Consider the following 27,348-nt stretch of genomic DNA (forward strand, 5'->3'; position numbering starts at 1 on the left):
AGTTGTGCGACGTAGCAATAAGTTTAAAACCCATTGTTTAGAGAAAACAATTTAATGATCCTCCATTCCCGAGAGAAATTAATTTAAATTCAAACAAGTTACTTTTGATGCGGTTTTTCATGAGGTAAATTTTACGATTCGCGGAATTACAAGTTCGCAAAAATACGAAAAGATTTTGTATGCGGATTTAACTTGCTACATTAGTTAGCTAATGTTGCTAACTAGTAGACTTAGTTTGGAAGCTGAATAAAATTTTCACTTCGGATTCAACCAAACAAAATTTAGTAATTTAGATGAACGTATGGTTCTTAGAATCATTGGCAGCTGCACGATTGTGAACTGAGAGAACTTGTCTTCATGCTCCCCTTGACATACAAAATTCAAAACAAAAATATTAACGCTATAGTTGTCATGAAATGGGCTTATTTTGCACGCAAATTGCTGTTATAATGAAAATGTTGATAAAAGTCGTCAAACATTTTGAAAGGACATATATTTAAAATACTTGAAAAACATATGTAATTTTTCATCACCCGGGCGCTTTGTATGGGACGATGGGGAGGGAGTAGGTAAGTGCTACATTATTTACGAGGGGGAGGTTAGAATTTTGTGACCAAATGCTACGAGGGGGGACGGAGGGATCAAAAATCGCCGAAAAAAAGCTACGTAATTTGTGTACGGCCCCCTACCAGTCTTGAGCTCTGCCACTCTAGATCAACAGCTTCCGATTCTTATTACTGCAGCGTTTAAATTTCTATAGGGGTAACATTCGGATTACTCAAACAACAAACCACCAAGAATTGTTCAAACAATATGTTCGTTATATTAAAGATTGATTAAAAACCCCGTGATATACAATTTCGTCTTGCCATAAGTGAAGTGTTTATTTTTACATATTATTCGATCAATACCATTCAATGTAGTTTAAAGTCTTAGTTTAAAACTTCACACACTATTTCAAGTAACACATTTTGTTTTTGCGCTTACTTAATAATTTATACACACTTTTCTTGATAATTTACAGAGATAATATAAATAAAGCCACTTCATTGGTTATTCTTAATGATATAATTATTGTTGTTTTAATAAAAACTCACAAAAACAATAAAACTTGCTTACAGATTAGTTGATACTTTATCGACTATTTTGGTATTCCTACCGGAATGTTCTTATCAGTTTGAGTTCATTTGCTTTATTCGCGATTGTATTGTACCATACTTTTGTTTTTTTTTATTTCTTGGGTTATCTATACACATCCATACACTAAAATGGAATGTAACAAGTGCCTAAAAGACTAAGTTTGATATCTGCTGCTGTTCTGTTCACTAGATTTGAATTGTATTACGTGTTTTTTTTTTGTTCACCTATCTCTATTTCACTTAAGTAGTAAAGTAAAACATTTGGAATGATTCTGGCTGTTTTGAACCGGGAAAAAAGGAACGACTTTTGTGATAAGTAAGATACTACCTCTAATCCGGCTCCCGTCAGCTTTTCTCCATTACTTACGGCCGTGCTGAATAAATATTCATAACTTCCTTCTGATAAAATTACCGCCTCCTGGGCTGAAAAGTGTACAGACACACCCCGACACCGGTGCCATGCCAGGCCGGGTTTTTGTGTGTCTTTTCACCCGAGCACCGAACGCGCGCTCAGATGAAGGTGATAAAATAATAACTCAAGTTAAAAATTTATTCACATTTACATAATTTATCCTAAATGCCACGGCACTAAGGAGCGGGAAATAGCCTTTCTTTTTTCGGATTGTTCTATTATGTTTCTCTATCTCTGACTCTTTTTGTCTTTATCCGTGTTTTTTTTTTGCTTTGTTGTATTTTTTAACTTGTTCCTTGTAAGATGCTCAGCTTATCAAAATCTTCAATTTTCGCAAACGCAATATCCTCACCGATTATTCCACGACGTCGACGGTAGCTCTCCTTCCTTTTTTCGCACTCTGTCTTTGCCGAATATGCTGGTTATAATTGGTCCCGCTGTCGAGGCCTAGGACCAACAAAAATGGACCGGCATTTGAGAATCAAACCCGTAACCAAGAAACCTTCACAAAATTTTAGTTTGGGACAAAGAGGACTGAAGATGCTAGAAACAACCACGACGCCTTCCACACTCAAATTACGGGGGAAAGATATGCAAATCAAAACAGACACCATTTTGAGGGTATTTTGGGAAACGAAAATGACAGCTATTCCAGTTGGTAAGAGTTGCTCTTTTGGAAGGAGGGGCGAACAAAGGTCCAGACCGACAAACGGACAGTAGAGATTAGGTGAAAATGATACAGAGAAAGACGCGGCGCGTTGAGAAAACCAACGTTAAATTTCGTGGTGTGATTTGAACCCTAAAATTAAGATTCAACTGAATAAATATCGAAAATATTTGAGAAAGGAATACTTTTCCCCTGATATTCCATAAATATGCATCAGCTTGTTCAGAATATTGTTAATTGTTGATGACCGATTTAGAAGATTTCTCAATTGAACCTTAATGGCAATTCAAGGTAAAAATCGATCAAATGGAATGACAGCATGACAATGTGTATATTTGAATACTCAACAATGTTCCGTGATTAACTGGTTAAACATAATAAAAATATTTGAAAGCTATTTTAGGATGAAAATAAAACACCGCAACTTAAAGACTTAGAATGATATCTCTCCCAGGATAGATTTGAAACAAAATAAACCGACGGCACTTTGAATTCGTTCAATTCCACCCATAATCATCGTTTCCTCGTTTAAACAAATCTGAAATCCCTATGAAAACCATCCCATCTCGACCGCATACATCGTGGCAATTGCGTCTGAAAAATTCACGAAACACTTGCTGCTAATATTAAAGCTCCACCAACTGTCTGGCGCCGGAACCTGTGGGTGTAAAAATTTCACTCCACCTTCCTATACTTGCCCAAAAGCCTGGTGTGGCAGAACTTCTACTGAAGTCAGAACGAGAATATACATAATTACAAATTCATGTACCTACAACACTGACTGCAGGCGGGGTAGCGAAACCGAACCACGCATAGTGCGACCACAGCCAATCCCCACCGGAAAGGGATTGGGCACACCATCCAGTGCCTAATGGTGAATAAAAGAGCAGTTTTTGGGCAGCCAAACCGTCAGCATGTAGGTACCTATAACAGCCATTATCATTCTGACCGGATGAGTCGGTTGAAAAACAAACGGAAGGTGATCACTCGACAGTTTGTGTATGAGTGAGTCATTCCGAAAGAGTACGCTTGTTTGTACAATAGACCAGTATTTCCAGGTTCAGATTTTGTTTAAAATTCTTTTCAAAATTTAAAGGTTTTAAAGACGCCCTTACCTAAAAAAATGTTTAGAATAGTGCAAAATATATCATATATGATAGCCAACAAACATCAACCGAGGCAAAATGGAAATAAGTAGCTTACATAAAGGGCGAACACGAAATTATTGCGACACATTCAACAGGGCATAACTTTTTTACCATTGGGTAAAAATCAACCAAATTTTGCACACTTTCTCATTGATGTGTATTGTTTACATGCTGTCAAACTCGAAGTCGTGTTTTTCGATTCAACGAAAATGGAAACACCTGGAATTTCCTGACCTGTCGCACCGGCAGTTGGGAAAAATGTTGAACATTCACCATTCAACCGTCTCCAGAGTGTTGAAGCGGTTCCAGGAGCGGTTGACGTTGGACCACGGCAAAGGAGCTGGAAGAAAACTGGGACCGGAGAACAAAAAGATGGAGGGAAAGGTGAAGCGGATGATTAAAGCAAATCCCAACGTCTCAAGCCGTGATTTGGCTAAAAAGATCGGCATGTCGCAGAGCTACGTCCAGAATGCAAAGAAGAGAGCTGGACTACATACATACAAGGTACAGAACTTCCCAAACCACGATGAGCGGCAACAATCGGCGGCTAAAACTCGGGCACGGAAGCTCTACGAGAAGATGCTAACAAAATATGGCTGCTGTGTGATGGACGACGAAACGTAAATAAAAGCCGATATTAAGCAAATTCCGGGGTTGGAGTTTTTCACCGGCAAGAGCAAGTTCTATGTGGACGACAAATTAAAGAAGAAGAAAATGTCGAAGTTCGCCTCCAAATATCTCATTTGGCAGGCCATCTGCTCTTGCGGACTGAGGAGTGAGCCTTTCGTGACAAAAGGCATGAATCCGCCAAACTGTCCGGAGCTGCGCCTGGTGGAGCAGTACTGGGCAATGATGAAGCGGGTACTTCGGAAGAGCAAGAAGACAGTCAAAGACGAGAAGGACATGTTAAGAAAATGGAAAAAACTGAGAAACTGGTACCGGATGACACTGTAAAGACTTTGATGGAGGGCATCAAGCGAAAATGCGTTCAATTTTACACTCAAGGCTCCATCGATTAACTTTTCTTTTGATTTTTGAAGTAAATATATGTATAAAACTACCCTAAAATTTTGGTTTGATTTTAAACATTATAAGAAAATTAAAATAAATTTCGGTGTCGCAATAATTTCGTGTGCGCCCTTTATCCTACAGATTAGCATGATTTTGGATACTTATTATAACTTGTATATCGGTTCGAAGTGTGAGCTTAGAGAACCACGTGTCTTCTATCCATTTAAACCGAATAAATAGTATAATAAACATAATATTTCAAAGGTTTTCTTCCATTTCATTCCACTATGTTTAACATAGTGGAATTAAATGGAAGAAAACCTTTGAAATATTACATATATTCCACTAAGACCTCCGTTTGCGTATATTATAATAAACATATTAAACTGTCCATGTAAATCCTCGCACGCAATTTACCAGTGCGCGCGGAGATTTTTTCGGTACCGGTGCAGCTTATTCAGCCAAAAACGCCAGATTTCTTTTTCTTCCTGCTAGTATCTTGGATATTGCTGATTGCTTTGACTTGTTTCTTCGGATTGCGGATTGCGGATCCCTTGTTTCCTGTTATTCTTCTTTGGGGTGCTGGTAGTTTCTTCTAATGCTCTAGATAACGGTGTTGCTGAATAAACTTTTACTGATAGTTTACTGTTAGGACAATCGCGTCTGTTGAATTTTCTATTTTTGTGTGTTGATGGCTTCCAGTACTGACACGTGAGAGACTGATCGTCATGAGTACACAGCGTGGTCTGAGAATGAACAGATTCAGGTTGCAGGGTCATGAAAGAAGTAATGGAATATTTAAATTCAGGACCGTTGCTTGGTCCTCTGGCGCCCTTGGCGGAGTCTAAGTTTCGCGCCTCTTTGGTGTTTACTTTGTCTTTTTTCAGTTCGACATTCTAAAATGAAATTATTGTAATTTGCGGCTTTTGCCAACACTTGCAGCATTGTCAGCGGTTATGCTAAAATGAATGTGAAGCTGAGTGTACAATTCGAAATAAGTCGTCGAATGTAATGACATTTTATACAGCATTCCAACGTATATTGATAATGACAGTATTTAAGTAAAGCTACATGGCCTGGCACCACGAACTAGGTCCGCCGCTATCAAACAACTAATGTCAAAATACGGAGAGGTGGAGAGTGTTAAGCAAGATACTTGGAGGAATTTCTTCCCAGGACTTCGCAACGGCGTACGAGTAGTAAGAATGCGACCGACAAAACCTATTCCCTGCTACTTGACCATATCAAGCAGATCACCTGAAGGTATTGAATATTCTCAACGAACACTTGTCTTGTATCCAGGGCAGATTCTTATGTGCCAATATTGCGATCAGCCGCTACACCACGGAAAACCTTGCGCAGAAGCTGCTAAGGAAATTCCCTCTGCTACGACCAACGCCGGTATACAGTCGTCGTATGCTAAACCACAACTAGTTGGAAAACCAACAACAGCGAACCAGGCAGTAACAAACTCCAGCTCAACAACGATCGGACCCAGTACCACTAAACCAACTGCCATTACCAACATCGATGTAACAATGATTACAGTAAATGTCTCCAAACCAACAACCAACGTCACTAATAAAGAATCAAACACCGATGAAGAAGGCTTTACAGCAGCGACCCGGAACTACAAGCAAGCTTCGCCAACAAGACCCTATGGACAGTTGAAAATTAATTTTAATTTCTGCATATTCTAAAAATCTTAAAAGACCCACTGCTCAGTTAACCCCGGATGATCGTTAAGGGGTTATATATGTTGAGGTGCTCGTAAACAGGGAAAAGTTTTAATATTTTTAAAGGTATGTAACCATATTTTATTGAATCCTTGTTATATGCCTTGCGTAGCACAATATCAAACTTGTTAAATCAGCTTGAAAATATGATACGTACTTTTAATTATCAAAATTATAACAATTTCCGTAAAAAGCGTTTTTTTTTTCAAAATGAATTTCCGCGATTATGATTCCAGTCCAAATGCTCAACTGAAAGCAAAAACCAATCAAATTACACCAAACAAATTGTATTAGTGTAGGGACTTGTGGTGTCCTTGAACAATTTATAAAATAAAATGTTTTCGCAAGCGGGAGGTTTTTTCAAAAAAAGGCCACTTGTTTCATCTAACGAAAAATATTTATCGAATTCATAGCATCCATATGAAAATTTAAGCAAAAACATGAAATCATTTAAGGACACTGGAAATAAACTTCGAATTACAAACAACTATGAAAGCGGAAAAAACATGGAAAAACATGATTTCAAGATAACCGCGTCAAAAGTTTCAATTATAAGCCTGTAACGGAAAAAACGAAAAAAAACTATAGCTTTGCGTCAACTGCTTGGGTCCTTATAAAAAAATGATATAACATTCTTAGGAACCAATAAGATATATAAAGTATATTATTTCGATGTTTTGACCGACCTCAACTTATATAACCCTGTAAATCTATGCCGAACACGATTCGTCATGAAAGAGTACAATTTTACGTTAAAAATCATACTTATTGATCACGGTCGGACCATAGTTGATCTTCTTTCAGGTCAAAGATGTTTTAAAAATTTCGAAAGAACTAACGCAGATATATTCAGCTGTGACAGATATCTCGAAACGTTGCCCAGCTAAGCTCAGAATAATGATATTCTGCCTAAAGTAAGCAAATAACATTACTATCGGCAATCCTTTTATGAAAAACTACGGCGTTTATATGCCCGCTCACAAAGTTAAGATTGATGGTGAAGTCACCGATTTAAATTTGTCGTGTGTGGGTAGATTTGGGGTGCACTGTTTCAGTGAACAAAACATTTGAATAAAAATCGTTCTGAGCGGGTGTCCCTTAAACTCGGGTCGGGTGCCATTTGACGGGATTGCTTCGCGTTTAATTTTATTTTCTTCGACAAGGATCGTCAGCTTATTCGGCTGTTTGTACCACCATGCATTGCTGGGTTGAAATAATTACAAGCAAATGATCCCCAAGAGGGACATCATTTACTGCTTCCAAGAATATAGGCAAATGAGATTTCTTGAAAGGACTTAAATTTCTATACATATATGACATCAGCCAACTGTAAGGAAGTTTTATAAACCTTAGACAGGTTTTGTGAATTTCTTTAAATGAATTCGAAGAAACAAAGTACTGGTACTACTTTCAGTTACGGGATTCGATTTTTTGGTTCCATAGTCATTTCATAGCATATACAACAATTACAGTGCTAGCGCTATGATTCTATTGAATTTATGCGAATTTCAAATAAATTCGGTGAAGTTCGGGAACATCAGAAAAGTTGATTGAACTGTAGGAAAGCTCTGCTTATTTGGAAAAAAAGTGCAGGGAACTGCAGAGAAGTTCTGCAAACTTCAGTCAGCAAAATTCTGCTAGGATAGTTCTGCAAACTACAAAAAACTTTAGTGAACTCCAGGAAAATTAAATGAACTTTAAGGAAGCTGACCGGGTTTATGGCAAACTCGTCAAAGCTTTGGAAAGTTTTACAAATATCTTACTTACAGTTTGCTAAACTTCTTTAAGATAGCCAAAATATTGCAGAACTTTTCTGAATTTCGTCGAATTTTCCTGATGTTTGTGGTATTTTTCTGAGATGCGCAGAACTTTCGCAAAGGTTGTACAATTTCCTTACATTTCGCAAAGGTTTGCAGTTTTTTCTCTACAGGTCACAGAAACCTCTAGCAATTCATAAAAAAAAACTTCAAGCTTGAAAAACACAAAACTTTACTGAAGTTTGCCTCTAGATATTGGGTCGTAGAATAGTTACCGAAGTTTCTACGAAACTTTCAGAGCTTCATTAAAATTTTTAGAACTTACCTGAGCTCCTTACCTGAAGTTTCAGAATTTCCTTATTGAAGTTCGTCTAAATTTCTCCAAGTTCTCAAAAGCTCTGTGAACATCGAACATTTTTCACAAAATTAGCAGAACTATCTTAAAAATTACAGATCTCCGAGAAAGTTCAGAATAGTGTTTTGCGAATCTAGGGAACTATGTCGAGAACTATAGAAGTTTTCTGATGTTTGCATACGTTTCGCACAACTTTCAAGAAATGCATCAAAATTAGCTATAATTTCATGACATTCGCTTACTGTCCCCAAAACTTGCAGAACGTCTCTGAAATCCGAAAAAGGGTTGAAGTTTATATCTGTTGGTGGATTTCAATACGGCTTACGATTCAGTGAAACAAAACTGTGGCAGATAATACTTGAACATGGCTTTTCGACGAAGCTAGTTAAGCTGATTCGTATGACGCTTGATGAGTCAAAATGAAACATCAAAATAGCTGGAGAAACACATAACTCATTTGTTACGCCTGGATGGATTGAAGCATGACGATACACTTTATAGTCCATTTCAAAATACAGTGCTCGACGGTACGATACGATGCTCTGTTGTGTACAGGAATGTACATGGTTCTTGGCTGCGCGGACGACATCGAAATCATTGACGTTGATCGCAGAGCAGTTGAAGAGGCATACTTTTAAAATAGAAGATGCCAAAATCGGACTGAAGATAACTTCTAATACGGTAACGATAGTGAAACGGAAATTGGCTTGAATGTAGGGTTTAGCTTTCAGATTAATTTTGTCCTACTGGGACTTCGTTTTAAGGTGGTCAAGATGTATCTATTATTTGATATTGATCTTTTATTAGGGCTACCGAATCTGAATCTCTGCCAATACTCAACAAGATGAAAAACCTAAAAATGATTCCGTTTGAATCTTCAGTTTCGCTTATGGAATTGACAAAAGCTATTGAATAATTATTCCAAACACCATGTACCAATTCGAAAAGATAAAACATTGATAAGAAATGTCAGAGACAAAACCGGAGTGAAGTAGAATACAATACTATGGTGTTATTTTGAATTTTGCGATTTCCATTATCTTCCAAAAAATGAATTTAAATAAGTTATCTTGGTAATTCTATAAACCTCGAATTTTAATATAATTTTTGGCAATGGAAAATGTTCGAACCTATGCTATAGATTCGCATATGGAACCCTGAAAAGAATATTTGATGTCTGTAAAACAGCAGATAATGCTACTTTCATCTGACAATCCAAATGGTTTCTGCTATTTACCATTTTGCGTGAAAATTTCAGATTTAATGCTCACTAGAATTATTTTCCTGTCTTGATAAGGGCAGCTTGTTGTTTGTTGTGGAACAATGATGCACGAGATTCGTCCACGAGGAACAAGTATTGTCCCACAGCAAACAACAAACTGCGCTTATGAGCACAATACTATAATTCTAGTGACAATTAAAACTAAAATTTTAATTTTTGAGCGTTTATTTAATTATCATCTGATCTAGGTGGTTTTAATGAATTGGTATGGGGATGGAAAAAAGCCAATTTGAGTGAATTGATTTCTTCCCAATTTGGCATAAAAAGCCGATATTTTTGCAACAATACAAAACTAGAATAAGGTTGGACAGAGAATGGGCAAGAATCGAAAACGAAAGAAGCAGTTTTTTCCACAGCTTGTGTCAGACCTTCATAAAAATCAGCTTATGTAGAATGTTGTCACAGTACTGCTGATTGATTTTTATGAAGATCTAACATACGGCGTGGAAATAAACAGCTTTTTCGATTTTTGCCCATTCTCTGTCCAACCTTAATATCCTTAACGGAATTTCGTTCTCACACGATATGATTAATTTTTTATAAAAATTAACTTAAGTAAGTCTCGAACAGAGGTACCTTGCCTCGTTCCTCACGGTAAGTGCGCAGCTTTTCCTGTCTATGCTATATTGCATATGTTCGAATGAAATGAAATATGCCGAATATAATCTTCAACAGAAGTTGTATAACAAATAAACCCACAGCATTATAATAGCATTATATCGGCTTTATATTTGCTATATAGTGGCACTAAATGCACATGTAAGGCATACATGTTTTAAAGATCCTTAAAGTATATACGACTTATATCAGCTTTATATACGTATACAGAGCAAGCGATAATGCTATATTTCAGCTGTGAATTAATGCATTAATGTTGCTAATATTGAACTTTATTTCATTGTTAATGCTATAATGGAGCTTCAATGTAACATTAGTGCAAATGTATAGCCAATATTGTGCAGTGACTTAATGTATATGGTTACTTGGGGACACTGCCTGAAGGAAGTGTTCAAAGAGTTGTCAACGACTAAATTAACGTATCTGCGCATTTCTTGACAACGCATGAAGGTAGACCGTCTAAACCAGGAGTAACTGAATGGTTCAGCTTGCTGATTGCTGCTATAACCTATTATCATAGCAGATGAAATCGTTTCATTTAATGCGCTTTTCAAGTGAGTGGCAAGTAGGTCACACTTCTCCGAAGCCACACTAGCAGTCTACTCCTTCAAAAATATATCAGTAGGTAATCCGTCCTCCTTCCGCTTGGAGTTCACGAATTTCCAAAATTGTCAGGGATTATTGCACAGATTTTCTTGTGTTTCTTGTGTTTGAATAGAGTAGCGTTTGTACAAGAAATGGTTATAAGATCGATAATTATGCAAAACGATATTTGGCGAAACGACAGTATGTACGGCAATACAATCGAAGTACCTTAGATCTGAGTTGTTTAAGATGTCGGGGATGTGCATTACCCTCACGGTGATTTACGAGCTGGTGCAGAGGAACATAATCAGCCAACAGGTCAATATATTCCGCATGCTCCAGTGAATGCCAATCTATGAAAGAGTGCTGAGTCCCAAGAAATCAGCACGGTGAAAGTCAAACCAAGATCATTCCAAATATTCTCAAAAATAACGGGTTTCGGTAGACAGATAATAACTTCTACGGGAGCATCAGGTTCGTGGATCTGACAGTCGGCTAGTGCTGATTTATTCTCAATAAAACAAAGTCCAGGATACGACCGTAACGATGGTCAATGCTATTAATTTGTTGTGAGCGAGTTAAAGCTGAATCAATCCAATAGCGCCGCGCAAGCAGTAGAAATGTAAGAGCGAAGCACGTTGACTACAGGTGCGAAATTGTCATGTGTGTCCCAAATGAGACCAGACTGTGTTTGAAGTATCCAAAGAACAATGCACAATCATTATTTCCAAGGCAAGAAAAAAAACCGACTCAGGCGAATGGACATGGCTGTTTGCACTGACTAGATCACTCTTACGATGTGATGGTAAACAAAACAAAACGGTCAGGTAGCTTCAGTTTAACGAACAGCTGTTCAAGCGAAACGTCAACAGGTGTCGAAACTATTCAATGCAGTAGATACGGCGATGAGTACGCCACCTCTGCGTGGTTTACGGCTGTTTACAAAACAGTGATCGTTTCTATAAACAGCATTTGTAAGGCCAATAAGCTGATGAAAATGAATCCTATCCTCTAACGCGATCTTGGTGAGAATAATTATGTTGTAATGGGAAGAAGAAATTGCTAGGGAAACTTCATCGATTTTAGTGCGTAGGCCTCGAACACTCTGGTAATAAATAGTCAGTCTACCATTCAAGTCTGCGGCGAGACATAACTCCTCAAAATTCTCCACATCATTTCAAAATTTTCGGCCGGAACGTGAACTAATTAATTATATTTTCGCGCGAATACGGGCCAATAACAATGTGATGATTTCTTAAAATCTCTGTGGCTGAGACAATTTAGCAAACAGCTTTCGTTGCTGATTTCTAAAGGTGATTTTTTTTAAACGGACCATTTATTTTACCTGTGTCCAGTATTATTTGCCAGAAAATGGATGAGTCTAAAAAGGCAACAAAACTATAGCTCTCCGCTTGACCACCAATCAGTGCACAGTTGAGAACTGCCTTGATTTTGTTTTTCATTATTTACAGTTATTGCGCACACTACGGATTTAATTACAAAATTGTGGTGGATATTTTCTATCAGATAGTGTAAACATCTAGTACATTCAGTACAACAGGAGTTATTCACGTTTAAAAATTTGAGCATCATTTCTACAGAAAAAATTTCAGCAAGACCCCTATATTGAGATGCTAGAAGAATTTTACTTCAAAAAAGCTATTTCAGACACCGGTTTTTTTGGCAGGTCTCCGGTTTTACGTCAATTTTTTCGGTCGGTTAAGACGACGAATAGTGTCAACTTTCTAGTAATGAGATTAACTTTCCAGCTTTTACGACTAAATCACCTCAAATTTGTTTTGCTCAACTGACCCTTCGTTTCAAGGTGGCCAGCTATGTCTACTATTTATTTCACATATCGTACGTAAAACAAGTCAACTTAATTGCAATGTTAGAGAAAAATATTTCACTACTAGAGTGGTAATTATACACTCTACTAATTCGCGCAAAATGGTTTAAAAAGGACAATTTGCTTTTATGTTAACTTACCGCTACTGCTTACCGATTTCTTTGTGGGATTGCAGGTGAATCCCACAAACAAATCGCAGCGTTCATCGCATGTGATGCCGATATCCTGTCTGCTAGGCCTCACCTTCTTTGACTATTAGCAGTGTCGGAGAGCAGTGTTCGTTTGGTTTATTCTCCACAGCGCGAGCGCTTGGTGCTTTTTTATTGTTTACGGTTATGCGAGTAAGCGAAATTGTACACGAATCTAAATCATTCACAAGTACGAAAACAATCAACTAAACGACAAAGAACAATGGTGAACATTATGGTTTTCTGAAACATTTCATTTTATGGTGAAAATAAGTAAAATTTAATAGAGATAAGAGATAATGTCTCTTTTTATCCATTAGGTAATAAAAAGTGATGATAGTCTTCCAAAATTTTATCGAACAATCACTTCAATGCGCAATTCTGTCTGGTTTCAGCGTGCATTCATGAAGGTCAACCCCCTCGCCAGAAACAAATTTATAAGTCCAACCATCGATGATAACACAATCCTCATAAGCTTGTAAGCCACTTTATTGAGAAAAAGCATTGAAAGTCGTCTCTCGGGATAAACTTGGTAGAAACGATTTCGAATACACCAACAATTCAGCCTAAAATGAAGGACATGTGAAATCAAATTAAGGAAATGTCCTCTAAAATAAGAACGATTTATGACCCTGTTTTTATTGTTATACCAATACCAGAAATCTATATACACGATTTGTTTAGACTACTATTGGTAATAGCTCTTCGCGTGTTAACGAAGTCCCTGTGGTAGGTGATACTTTGTAATGGCCATTCCCTTCCCACAGGCTTAAGGCTCTTGCGTAAAATATCTATATTGATTAGTGACGGAATTTGCATTTCGACTTCATCTCATCAGAATCCGACAGTAATTTAGTGACAGGAATAAGCTAGCGCCGGATTGATACTAGCTCTAAAAAGCGAAGGCACAGTTTGTGCTTCTGAGTAGCGTCAATCTGGCGCTAGCTTCGCCGTTTGTGTCAAATTCTGATGAGACGAAGTCGAAACACAAATTCCATAACTAAATTAGTTATAGGTTTTGTACTCTTCACGCGTAAAGATTGTTTAAAAAAATAGTCTCTTATGAGGAAAAAATAGTTTTTACCAAAATTTTTCCTCCACTAAGGGAAAATAAAGCATAGTGTATAGATTGGTGAAAATATGCACACTACACACCGAATTAAAATCTGTATTTGAAGAATGAACAAAAAATTTGGAAACAATGTCAATGTTTAATATTTCACCCTCTTGTCCTAAAAAATAGCATCCCCAACTAAGCAAACCGCCTCAATGAATGCTCTTTCAGAATGAAAAACCCCTCCAACTTTTCTCGCCGATTTCGCGGAACTAAACCACCACCAAAGCAAATATTCAACGACCGAAACCACACACATTCGCACCCATCTAACGGGTAAACCGCACATACCTACACAGACACACACACACCCAAACCAGCCAAGAGTCCCGAATGCCCATTTCCCGCATCATCACCTGCCAGTAGTGTGGGGAGGAAAAATTACCAGTGCGCAAGAAGGAAGGAGAACCGGAGCCGGAGAATTTCACCGCTATTTTTCACTAACCTTTAACAATTACAGTTAAAACTTAAATGGTATTGCTATAATTTCCATGGAATTATTACCGCTTCCATACTTCTCCATATAGGGTCACGTATAACTGAGCTGCCTTTCGTAGCCTGTTGTGTTGGACGTTCTACTCTGTTCCATGAGGAACACGGGCCACAGTCTGATGATGGTGGTGGCGGTGGTGGAAGCTGCAACGTTTCTGGTGCTGATCCCCGGTAGGGATTGTACTATGCTCTACCTGGCGCTGTGGTTTCGGAAAACCAAACACCAGAGACAGACCGGAGTATGTAAAAAGTACAGCGCTTGAAACTTTTTCACTTGATCTGGAATTTCTCACCGCGTGCTCCAGCGAACAGTGTTTGCGCTACCTGTTTCATGGTTTAATTTTCAGCACGTCTCGTTTGTTTTAATTGAATAACGAACAGAATTATCCAACTGCTATTATCACAACGACTGGACCATATGCACCGTCAGTGGATATCGTTGGTGCTGAAATGTTCAACCGAGCTCACACGTTTTGCATCCTGATGCATATGACCCCCCTCGAAACTATCATCACCACCAACATTGCCGACGGGTGCAAGTTTGTTATGACGCCACCGGAAAAGCACCCGCCGCTCTCCACCTCCCGAAAAAAAAACCATCCATAAACACCCTCCGGCATTAATTTACACACTGACATCACACTCGACTAGCTTTCAATACTATAACTCGGTAATCGGCAGTGGCTTGTTGTAGTAGACGGTATTCTGCTGCATGTAGGCCGGATAGCCGTTCAGAATCGGTTGTACCTGGTTGCTGTACAGATTGCTCTGCCGGATCACGTAATCATCCTCGGTGATGGCCTTCTCGTAATCCACACTGTTCATGTCCCCGCCGATCACCGGACTTACCCCGGCCGCTCCGTGCGATTTGTTCTTGCATCCGTTGTGGACGTACTCACGCAACAGCCCCCGGAAGCGGTAGAAGGTGAGAGCAATGGCAGTCACGATGGCCACCGCCAGTACCAGCACCGAGATGAGATTCTTGTTCTTGTCCAAAATGTACTCACATTCCCACTGGTCCGGCAGGTGGTGCGGGCAACCGGTTGCATTGTAGTTGATTCTGCTAGACGTTTGCAGTCGGTGCAGCAGCTTCGAATAATAGCAATCACAATTTATCGGATTATCCGAAATGTCCAACGTTCGCAGACTGTTCCAAGAGAGCATATTTTCATCCAACCGTTCGAATCCATTATTCCGCAGGCTCAGATGCTTCAGGTACAGCAGTCCGGAGAATGTTTCCTCCTCCAGCACGGTCAGCGCCTTGTTGGACTCGATGGCAATACTTTCCAGGTTTGTGTTCGTTTGGAATGCAGTTCGTTCGATTCTGTTCAGATAGAGCGATCCCCTCAGCTCGAACCGTTTCAGGTTCGATAATCCTCGGAACGAATTAGCAGGGACGGTTTCAAAATAATTCTGGCCGATTGACAGTTCCTCTAATCTCCGTAGGATTCCCAGCGCCTTCGATGGGATTCTTTGGAATCGATTATCTGCCAAATTTAGACACTTGATGTTTTCAATTCCTGCGAAGGTACCGCTACTAACATTACTCAATAGGGTACTCCTCAGATCCAACAGTGTAAGCTCCGATAACGCAGCAAATGCTCCATCTCGAATGACGCTCAGCGAATTTGTCCCGATGTACAACTCAGCTAGTTTGTCAACGGGCAGGAACGTCTCTTCTGGCGGTACAACCTCCAAACGGTTATCATCCAAATATAAGATTTTCAAATCCATCAATCCCAGCAGTCCCTTGGCCGACAATCCAACGCTAGTTATTCGATTCTGGCCCAGATTCAGTTCCTCCAGTTTCGTTAGCGGTGAAAACGACATCGGTTCGATCAAATCAATCAGATTGCCTCTCAGATTCAGCACCAACAGTTCATTCAACCCAACAAAGGTTCGGTTAGAAACGGCACTGATTTTGTTGTGATTCAAATGCAACTGCTGTAGTTTACTTTGCCGGGCGAACGTTCGATCGGGGATGTTGAACAGATAGTTGAAACTTAGATCCAACAGCGTCAGTTCCGAGTAAAACTGCACCGACGAATCGATGATTCGGATCTTGTTGTTTCGGATCACCAGCCGCTGGATCGAGGGGTTAAGTGCGATCGGTACAACGTCCAGGTGGCCTTCCTCGCAGTTAACGTCCAGCTTCTCGTCGTCGCAGTGACACCGGGATGGACAGTGTAGTAGGCTGGAGGAGAGATCCGGTACGATCAGTACCAGAATGAACAACCAGGATAGGATGAGAGTCATTGTGTTTGTGATCTGGAATAGAAAGAGAGAAATGGGTGACAGTTAGTATACTTCAAAAATAAATTATTATAGGGGTGCAGAAGGGAAAAAATGGCGAATATTTGGTGTCTTAGGAAACCCGGGGTGAAGAAATTTTCGAACAAAATTTGAACAGGGCTTCACAGCTTAATTTTCGTATAATGTCTGTATATAAAATAGTTGGTTTAGTGTGTACCTTAGCCGCGATCGGTCGACTGTTTTGGAGCTCCTCGCTAGTCGGTCCAAAATCGTAGTTTTTCGGTACGGATTATCAAACAAAAGTGTTTTTAAATACGAAGAACGACTCGGTGAACAGTTTTCGTAAATCGGAAGTGGAATTCAGTGATTTTTTTGGAGTTTTTCATCCCGGCGTAAAGTGATTCAAAGCCACACAGCATTAGTGTCAACAATGCTCCCCCCGCAATACGGGCCGTCTATTCCCGATGCGGGGAAGAAAAAAAGTGTTTTAACAACGTAAATAATAATAGTGAAAATCAAAAACTCACAAAAAAGTGTTTTTTCCCAGTGATAAATCTTTCTCAAAAAGTGAAAACTTTTCGGCGTCACTTGGTGAAAAAAGTGGCGATTCCAAATTATCAGCGCGTCACCCGTAGCTATCGCCCGATAGGTGTCGCACCAATTTCTTAGTTCCACATTCGGAAACCTGCAGGTCAGTTTTTCTTTTTCTTCCGACATTTTCCAAACCTTTTTCGGGTCAGGACCACGTGCGTGGCCACTGTAGTCTTCTGTATCTGCTGCATGAATACTGTTGTTGATAAATTGCGCTGTACTTGCAAACGTGAGAAAGAGAAAGGATTGCTCGGGCTGTTTGATGCGTGAGAAAGAAGCTGGAGATTTTGAGGATATCTGGAGGTTTGGAATGGGACGAAAAATGGATAAGCAAGTATCAGTCACTCGCGTAAGTAGGAGATGAGGAAGGAAATAGAAAAACTGGTATATTTTTCTACAGACATTCTAATTTATATATACAAAAATCAAATAAATACACTAAATACGCGTCGATTTCTTACCTCATGTAAGGAATCGAAAGTCTTATTGTAATGTTATAATCCATTTGATACAAACATTACAGTAAGGCGGGGCTGGTTGATGGAACGATGACCTCGGAACATGTCTGGCGCTGTACACGAAATGGGTCATCGGAAAGTCAATTGAGCTAACACCTATCTAAATCCTTGAACCAAGTTATTTGCACGGATATGTTAAAATACATGCAAACATCTTTTTTCTGTAAATCACTACCAGCTAGTGGGAGTTAGGATGGTTAACACACACACACATGTCTGTATATAAAATAGTTCTTGCATCGTAAAAAGGAATCTATGTATTTTCTAGCTCAATCGGATAGCATTAAGGGGGTGCAGCGTTCGAAAATTAATTTTTTAGTATTCGGAAAAAATCGAAGGTAGGATATGAAATGTTGAAAATCGAAAAAATTTGACGGAATATGTCCAAAAATAACATGAAACATCAGCAGCAGTCAGTTCCAAAATCTTCGCACCTTCTGGAGCGTGAGCATTTGAACATTAATTATTTTCGTTTCCTGAACGAACGATTTTGTGTTTCAAAATTTCAGCATTCATTTAATACATTCCAAAATGTACACTAACAACACAATGTTTTTGTTTTTTTGAAATCAGTCGCGCGACTTAACTACAAACCTTCTTGAAATTTGTCTAGTTTTTATTTCTTCTACTTTCTAATTTTTGATTTTACTCAATTTTTTTAATTTTTAGTGTGTATCCTATGTTTTTCACGTTTTCGAAATATTTTCTATTTTTCCATTTTACTTTTCTTACCTTTTTTTTGAATAGTATATTTTTATTTCATTCTCTTGGTTATTTTTTTATTTCTGCCTTTTTTATTTATAGCTGAAGTTTCTCTTCCTGTTCACACTATTCATTAGACTGTCTTAATTTGTTATTCCATAATTCAGTATTTTTTGCAGAGGCAAATTTTATATCCTTCGATTTTTTATTCCATTTTTTTATGCTTCATATTTGAATATTCCACATTTTTTCAATTGCCTGTTTGTTTTATTTATTCCAGTTGGTCGGTGTTAGGTCAGACCGGACTAAGTGACAGCAGCATCCTTTACATTATAATTGGAAAATAATTTTTGCCATATTTCTTGTTTATTGTTTCATATTTCAAATCTGGTAAAAGTGGAATGTAGATGAAGTAATTCTTTATCCAGTGCTATCATTAACTCATTTTTTGATGTTTTGCGACTTAGTCCGGTCTGACTTAACACCGACCAATTGTACCTTTTATATTTCATATTTTTCTTTTCATTTTTCATTTTTGCATTCAAACAAATTTTCTTATTTTGTATAATGCATCTCATTTTATGTCCCAATATTACGTTTTGATAATAAATTTCTGATTTTCCTTTTCTGCTTCTTCGGTCGTTTTGTTTGTTTATTTTTATTTGGTTTTGATTATTTTTTCAATTATTCTTTTATTTGTTTTACATATTCCTTATTTCCTTTTTTTCATTTCTCCATTCAATCCACTTTGGCATTTATTATTCTGTTCGCCATTTTCTATCTTTTTCATTTTTCTTCTTTTCATTTCTTTGTTCTATATTCAGTTTTTTCAACTTTGAAGTTCAGTCTGTTTTTTTTTCATTTGCGTTTTTTTTTCTTGGTCCATGAACGAATTTTATTTTCTATTTCACAACATCTTAATATATTTTTAATTAATCATTTTTTTTTCAATTTTTGTTACTATTTTTTTCATTTTTATTTTTTCGAGCTATTCTCTTCTGAATTTTCTTTCTTTTCATCATTTTTACCATTTATTTATTTCATTCGTTAGTAATTTGTTGAATCCACAACATCCAAATTACTCCTTATTTCCATTTTAGATCATTTTAAAAAAATCTCTGACACTATGTGCAGAGTTGAAATCCAACCCAGGTGAGGTTGCGTCGCGTACAAACTACGTTATGGCCCCTTTTAAACGTGTTTATTATTCTAGATTCATTGAATTTTTAATTTATATCCATTGATTTTTTATAAATCTTTGCTATCTTTGCTGACCTTTTTGTGTTTTTTCCTTTATTTTTATTAGTCTGTTTTTTTCCAACTTTTGGGTTTTTTCTTTTATTTGTTCAATAATATTCAGTTTCTTAAATTTTTCTAGCTTGATATTTTATTTCTACTTTCTTTTGCCTTTTCATGGTTTATCTCTATTATTAATTTCCTATTGGTCATGTTTTCATTTTTTGCTGGTTTTCTTATTTTTTATTTCGTTCATTTTTGTAACTATTTCATTGTTTTAATAATTCCGATTTTCCATTGTTGTAATCCGACGACGAGCCCTTCGAACCCTTTGGAAACGCCGGTCGACAGCCCACTCTGGGCCACCAGGTCCAACCTTTTCCGCCAGCTCCGAAGCGACACATGGAAAGCAGTCGGCGATGCCAAATCCGCAAGTTGGTATACACCCCGACTCGCCAACAGAGAAAACCTGGCGACGAGTAAACGCACTTAGTGCGAAAAGACGCAACACCGGATTGGCGCTAGAAATCGGAGGCGACTAAATTCTTGAGCCCCGTGATATCGCCGATGAACAGGAACGGTATTTTTCTTCCCTCTTTGCGACCGCTTCACTACAATCCGAGTTCCAGATTAGGAAAAGCCTACTCGAAGCTACTCCCGTGACATTCTTCCCCGATTCATCGCCCGTGTGGAACCAGCCCTTCTTCGGACAGTACTGACAGACGCCCTCAGCCAGGAGCGGCCACCGAAGTCGACAACGTCGGACACCCACTTCTATGGAACCTCCCTCAGGCGAGTAAAAGAGCCCTCCTCCAAGCTACAACCGGTTCTAGGAGGGCGGACCTCTCCCGGAGTCGTGGCAAACGGCCCTTGTCGTTTCGATCCCCAAAAGGGTTCAGGATACCCGGAAGGCCAAAAACTTTCGACCCATTAGCTTACTCCCCTGCTCCGGAAAGACCCTCGAACGAACGATCAACGGAAGGCTAATCACATTAATTCTCATGTTCACTTACGCGGATGATATCATACTAGTCGTGACCGGGAGGGCCAAAGACCGTACCGCATACAGTTGCAAACTATGATTAACACCGTATGTAGGTGGGCAACTTCCGTCGGTTTCCGAATATCCTAGATCTGCTACACCCACAAATGCCTATCTTCCCATCAAACCACCAATTGGCCGATCCGGATAGCGAACATCCCGATCTCCGGCAAAAAGGAGACTGGGTCTGAGTCACAGAGGACAGGAAAGCCTCCTTCACTCTCTACTTCCGGAAATTGAAAGCCGACTGCGCCAACTGAAAAAGGCTGGTGCAGACGATATGTGCCCGCACCCGAAGTACAACCAGAATATGACACTCACCATCAACCAAGTGCTAATTCCTAGCCGGATTTATTACATTATTTATATTATGAACAGCATATTGGCCACTCTGTACCACGGAACCAGCCGAAAGCGCCCGCGTCGAGGCTGAGGTCCTTCCATTTCGGTGAAAGATCGCCCTGAAGACTCTCCGGCGGACGCTAGGGATCGTCGAGCGCCCATCAGGAGATGACGACTCGGCAACGATGAGAATAGCCAGAAAAGTGTACGTCGGATTCGTAGGATCCCCCTACCACCCCTAGCCCATTTGCACCGGGTAGAGCCTCGACCATGGAACACCAAATCTCCCCAGATTGTCACAAGCCCAGACGATCAGGGCGGGAGGAGTCTCTTGAATTTTCCGTCAAGCCTACATTCAGCTAGTTGAGCGGCGATTCTTGGATCTACACAGTGGAACCAGGAAGGATGGCGAGATAGGAGTCGGAGTACTCTACGTCGCGACAGGCTTATCCCTCCGCCTCCCGACAGAGTGCTCTGCCTTTTCCACCGAAGCCGCAGCCATCGCCCTGGCGCTGTCTCAAACACCAGTAGACACAGCAACCACGATCTTGACCGAATCCCTCTCGATACTCCGCGTGATTGAGAGCGGACAGCCCCGACACTCCTTTGTCCAAGCCATCGAGCTGAACGCCGATGCACTCATCACACTATGCTGAATCCCCGGGCACTGCAGTATACAGGGAAACACCGAAGCAAACCACCTGTCAGCGCTGGGTCGGAGAACCAGGAGGACTCTAACCAAGGAAGTTCCAGCCGTGGACATCATTCGGCACTTCGGTGAAGTCCTTAACAATAACTTCATCAGTGGTCGGCGTACCGGGGACATCTGCAAAAAATTAAGGGGATACTCGTAAAATGGGACGACCGCCCAGACAGGAAGGAATAGAAAGTCCAGTCCCGATAGCGGACCGGACACACGAAGACCGTGCACGCCCACACAACCTCTATCTCCACCACATGCGGGTCCAGGACAACAGTGGAACACATTCTCTCCAACTGTCTCGAGCTCCACGGCCCCTCGGGTAAGACACGACATCCCGCCCTTAATTCGCGTCCCCCTGGTCAATGACCCCTTAAGGGAATCAATAATTCTAAACTTCCTTAAAGAAGCCGGTCTTTTCGAACACATCTAATCAGGAGCCCACCACGATCACCATCTCGTGAACTGAGCGATTTACGAAAATCGTGACCAAGTTCTTGAAATTTCGGATAAGAATCATCGAATTCAAAAAACTATGTGTGTTTTTAAAAATCCTGTGCGCACAAATATGTCCATGGCGTTACATTGCACGGATTTATTACATTATTATAGTTCCCTGGGCAAGTTAAGTTTTTATTATGATTCTTGTTCATATTTTGGGGATACACTGGTTGGTAGTCTATCATCTAATTTCAGGAGCTTAGACGCGATTTTCGTAATTTCTCATCTCGTTACTGTGATATTTTTTTTATTCATGAGTTTAATATCGGATTTTTCTGGCAGAGTAACAGAGTTCATAATTTCAGGGTTTTAGTCACAATATTTGTAACTTATTCACGTTTTAGTGATAATTTCGTGCTGAATTTTTCTGGCAGAGTACTGTGACTTATGCTCAAGATTTCAGGATTTCAGTCACGATTTCCGTAATTTATATTCACGTTATCATGATATTTTAGTCACGCGTGATTTCAGGATCATAGTCACAATTTTTGATATTTTAATGACGAGTAGTGCAATCAGGATCTTAGTCACGTTTATCGTAATTTATATGCACGTTATCGGGATATTTTATTATTGACCTCATATTCAAATTTGACACGTGCAGTAATGTGACTACTGTTCATGTTTAATTATTATCGGATTTTTTTCTCGGAGTAACGTGACAATATAATTTGGTTCATAAACCATAAATTATTCGCGGTTTCTTGCTTTGTGAACTACCTGACGAACAAGATTCTGGCTCTATAATATATTTTTGATGATCAGTGCAGTTTTCGTTTTCGTTTGTTTAGATTTCTTATATCTGCTGCTCGCACCTATTACTAGTCGCTATAGGCTGTACATATATACAGTGAAGATCTAATTTCATCAGCCCCCAATTTTATCAGCTTCGTGACCCGATTTTATCAGCTTTATTGATGGTTGGTAGTTCAATGGGCCCTAGCAGACGAACCAAATTGAATTCGAGTAAATCCTTTCTTGAGCATATTTTTTTATCTTAGAGATCCGAAACACGAAAAAAAATATTTTTTTTTTAAATTTTGCACTGTCAGACCCCTTAAGGGAAGTTTAAGCTAAATAATCAGGAAAGGTTATGAGGCTATATCTAGGGACAAAAGGAGAATATTTTAAGAATTTTTTTATCCCAGTTTTATAAGCCTAAAATTCACCATGGGGCTGATAAAAACCGGTTCTTCACTGTATATGACATTTCACGACAAAACCCTATTTTTTTAATAGTTCACGTGAAACGTGTCACGTTTCTATGAATAAGATTTCATGATTTTGTAAACATCTTCAAGAGCACGAATGGTCTGTCGCTAGGAATCAGAAATCAGGAATCATTTCTCGTAGACATGAATAAAATTGTGTGATTTTGTGAAATATTTCACGGGTACGGATATAAAATCGTTATTATTATATTTGGAATCATGAACTAGTTCACGATGATTGAAAAGATTCATGCAGCATATTCCGGGTTTCGTGAAACAGTTCACGAGTTATTGTTTTCCAAAAGCTATGAATAAAATCACGATTCAACTTTTGGTTTTATGAATAATGTTCATAAAATTGCGAACAGAAGTACAGAAAATCGGTTTAGTACTGGTATGGAAGAACTTGTGACTGAAACTTACAAAACAAAAAATAATATCTTCACAAATGAAAGCGTTATTTACGCGTTACTGACTGAAAAAGGGATAGAATTATAAAACACATGATTTTTGGTCCTATTTTCGTAACGTAAAATCGTGATTGTTCCAGAATTTATGGCACTATTCACGTTTTTGGGAACAATTTTTTTCCGTGGGTGTTCTAAGAATGTAATAGACATTTCCACATTTATATTGAACATAACCATCCATAGAATCATAATTTATCGAAATGAGGAAAGCGCAATTGTATCACCAGATAGATTAAAACAGGCTTTTCTAGCACATGGAAAAAATATTTCCAAAATCGTGAATAAAGTTCCAAAAATTCTGGTGCAACCACGGTTTTACGTTACCAAAACCGGACCATGAACCAAAATCATGACTTTCATAATCATGTTCAATTTCCCTTCAGTAACGCCCGCGAAACACTTTTATTAGTGGAAATTTTTTTTCATGTTTTCCACCATGTCAATACCAAATCGATTTTCTATACGTGAACTAGTATACAACTTTATGAACATTATTAATAAAACCAAAGCTTGACTTATGATATCATTCATAGATTAGGAACATTAGTTCACAAAATCAAAACAATCCGAATACATTCTCGTGAACTATTTCACGAAACTCGGAATTTTATTCATGAATCGATACAATCCTCGTGAACTAATTCATGATTCTTAATATATTAGTAACTATCCAATATCCATGCTCGAGAAATAGTTTACGAAATCATGAAATATTACTCATGTGCCCGTGAACTAGTTCATGATCCCTAGTATACTAGTCACGATTTACAATTTGGGGGTCGTCAAATATTTCACGAGATCATAGAATATTATTCATGAATTCATGAACTGAAAGTCACGACTTACCATTCGTGTTCGTGAAATAGTTCGCTAAATCATAAAATATGTTTCGGGTCTTCGTGAACTGGTTCATGATTCCTAGTATAATAGTAACGATATACCATTCCTGCTCGTGAAATAGTTCACGAAATCACAAGTATTATTCATGTATTAGTAAACTGGTTCATGATTCCTAGTACAATAGTCACGACATACTATTCGTGCACGTGACATATTTCACAAAATCATGAAATATTATTCATGGATTCGTGAACTAGTTCATGATTCCTAGTACTTGACCTAGGATCTATCTTTCGTGTTTGCGATATTTACAAGATACCCCTAATCATTTTCAATTTCATGCAACATGGTCATGAAATTTTCACGGGAACTATTTCACGAAATCTAGAGTATTATTGGAAGAATCATTTTTGTTCCATGCACTATTCCATGAAATGTCACATATGTTCAGCTGCTAGTGACCAGCTAGAGGCACGAGTAGTAGATATAAGAAAACTATTAGGACGTAGTATATCGTTATTCATTTGATAAATTTCAGTGTGATGTCTCGACAGAAAATACTACGCTGAGTACCAAAAATACATTATAGATTCACAAATCGTGTTCGTGATACAGTTCATGGAACAAGATCCTGCTTATTAGTCACACATTTATGTTCCTGTTTACATTGTCGCGATACTCCGAGTACAAAAACCGATAACAACCAAAAATAACAGATCGCGATAAGGCGATGAGAAATTACTAAAGTAAGCTTTAGAATAAAATATCATGATAACATGCAAATAAATGACGAAAATTGTGACTAGGATCCTGAAATCAAAAACATAAATCATGCTATTGGTGACAAAAATGTTAAAAATTGCGACTAAGATCCTGAAATCATGAACATTAATCACTCTACTCGTGACTAAAATATCAAGATGATGTACATAAAAAATACGAAAATCATGACTAAGATCCTGAAATCATGAATATAACACGCATTACTCGTGATTAAAATATCAAAAACTAAGATCCTGAAATCATGAACATAAATGACTCTATTCGTGACTAAATTATCACGATATCGTGAATAGAAATTATGAAAATCGTGACAATCATCCTAAAATCATAATTATAAATCATATTATTAAAGCAACAATCGTGACTAGTATCCTGAGATCATAAATAAAATACCACGAAATAGAAATTACGAAAATCGTGACCATGATCATGAATCATGAACATAAATCACGCTACTCTGACAAAAAAATCTGATAGCAAACTCATGAATAAAATATCACGGTAACTTGATGAGAAATCACAAAAATCGCGAATAAGCTCCTGCAATCATGAACATCGTTTAACTGTCGTCTGTGTATTCCCAAATTGTGACCAAGGATCACAACAAAAACTAAATATGTCCAGTGAACAACCACAGTAACCCTACCAAACATTCGAATGTAACGCCATGTATATAATCGACGCGAACTAGTTTTAAGAAAACACAAATAGTTTCATGAATACAAGGTTTATTATTCATAATTTCAGGAACTTAGTCACGATTTTCGTAAATCGTTCAGTTCACGAAATCGTGACCTTTCGTTCATGAATTTATGAACGGATTTTTTTCCATGTGCTGCCAGTGTTGTGACCAGTGTTGTGGTTGCTAAAGATAGCTTTGTTTTGTGCAATTTTCTCTTTAGGTAGCAATACAGCAAATCTAAACTAATAGACAAGTGGGGCTTTTCACTTCACTATAAACGAATTTCCACAAAACCAGTGTCTGAGTTTTTTTATGTGATTACATAATGCATATCGCCTATCGAAACAAATCGTGCCTCAGCGATCCGTGCTGTCTAGTTATTACAACAATTCCAACAGCCAAAAGGCCCGAAATAATTTTTGGGGAAAATTTAATTTATGTTTATTTGCTCACGAACCTCCACATAGGCAGTTCGCTTCCCCGCCGTCGCTATATGTTTGGTAGTTTGTTTGGGTCGCCATCTTCCCGCCCATACCGACTCATAGAAACAGAGTTTTTTCAACCCACTAGGATGAGCCACCCTTGAAAAAGTAAAGGACTCGTGTGTCCGTAGCGTGTTGTTTCTTGCCGGGCTGCATATCCTATTGCTGGTGGGTGGATACTTTTCTACCCACTACTGTGTGCCGCCATTGCACTGGGACCGCAACCAGAGGGCTAGCGTTCCGTCAGTGAGTGTAAAAGTTTTGTTGAAGGGTGAGCTACGAGCGCTGAAATTGCTCGACTCGATAATGCAATTAGCTGCTCGGTACAATTTTGTGCAATTGCTGTCGGCCTGTCATACGGCAGCGATGGGCAGGGTGGTGGTGGTACAAAGTTGATGCGCTGTTTAAATTTTTATATTTCATTTTATTTTATTTAGCGCAAATTTGGTGTGAAACGCGGGTGCGGGGTTTTCGGCGAAGGCTGTGCAAAAGGGTGGAGTACATTGATGCTAAATAAACGACTTAACGGAACGAGGAAATTGGCTGGCTCTTGACTGATTGTCCGAAGGGGTCGTTCCTGTCAGAATCATGACTAGAATGGAGGATAAGTTTTATTAGCTGTTCATTTCATTTGCAATACAA

At 38.7% G+C, this 27,348-nt stretch overlaps 1 protein-coding gene across 1 annotated transcript in view; it reads right to left on the reverse strand.

Moving 5' to 3' along the window:
• Positions 1–800: 800 nt before the first annotated feature.
• Positions 801–27,348, reverse strand: part of LOC131693677 (insulin-like growth factor-binding protein complex acid labile subunit) — a 116,005-nt gene continuing 89,457 nt past the window's right edge. Inside the window, exon 2 of the mRNA XM_058981717.1 lies at positions 801–16,621. Within this exon, the coding sequence (XP_058837700.1) occupies positions 15,014–16,609 (1,596 nt within the window). The 5' untranslated portion in view covers positions 16,610–16,621 and the 3' untranslated portion in view covers positions 801–15,013. The remainder of the gene's footprint in view (positions 16,622–27,348) is intronic.

The sequence above is a fragment of the Topomyia yanbarensis genome, chromosome 3, assembly GCF_030247195.1.
Source record: "Topomyia yanbarensis strain Yona2022 chromosome 3, ASM3024719v1, whole genome shotgun sequence".
In the NCBI taxonomy this organism is placed as follows: Eukaryota; Metazoa; Arthropoda; class Insecta; order Diptera; family Culicidae; genus Topomyia; species Topomyia yanbarensis.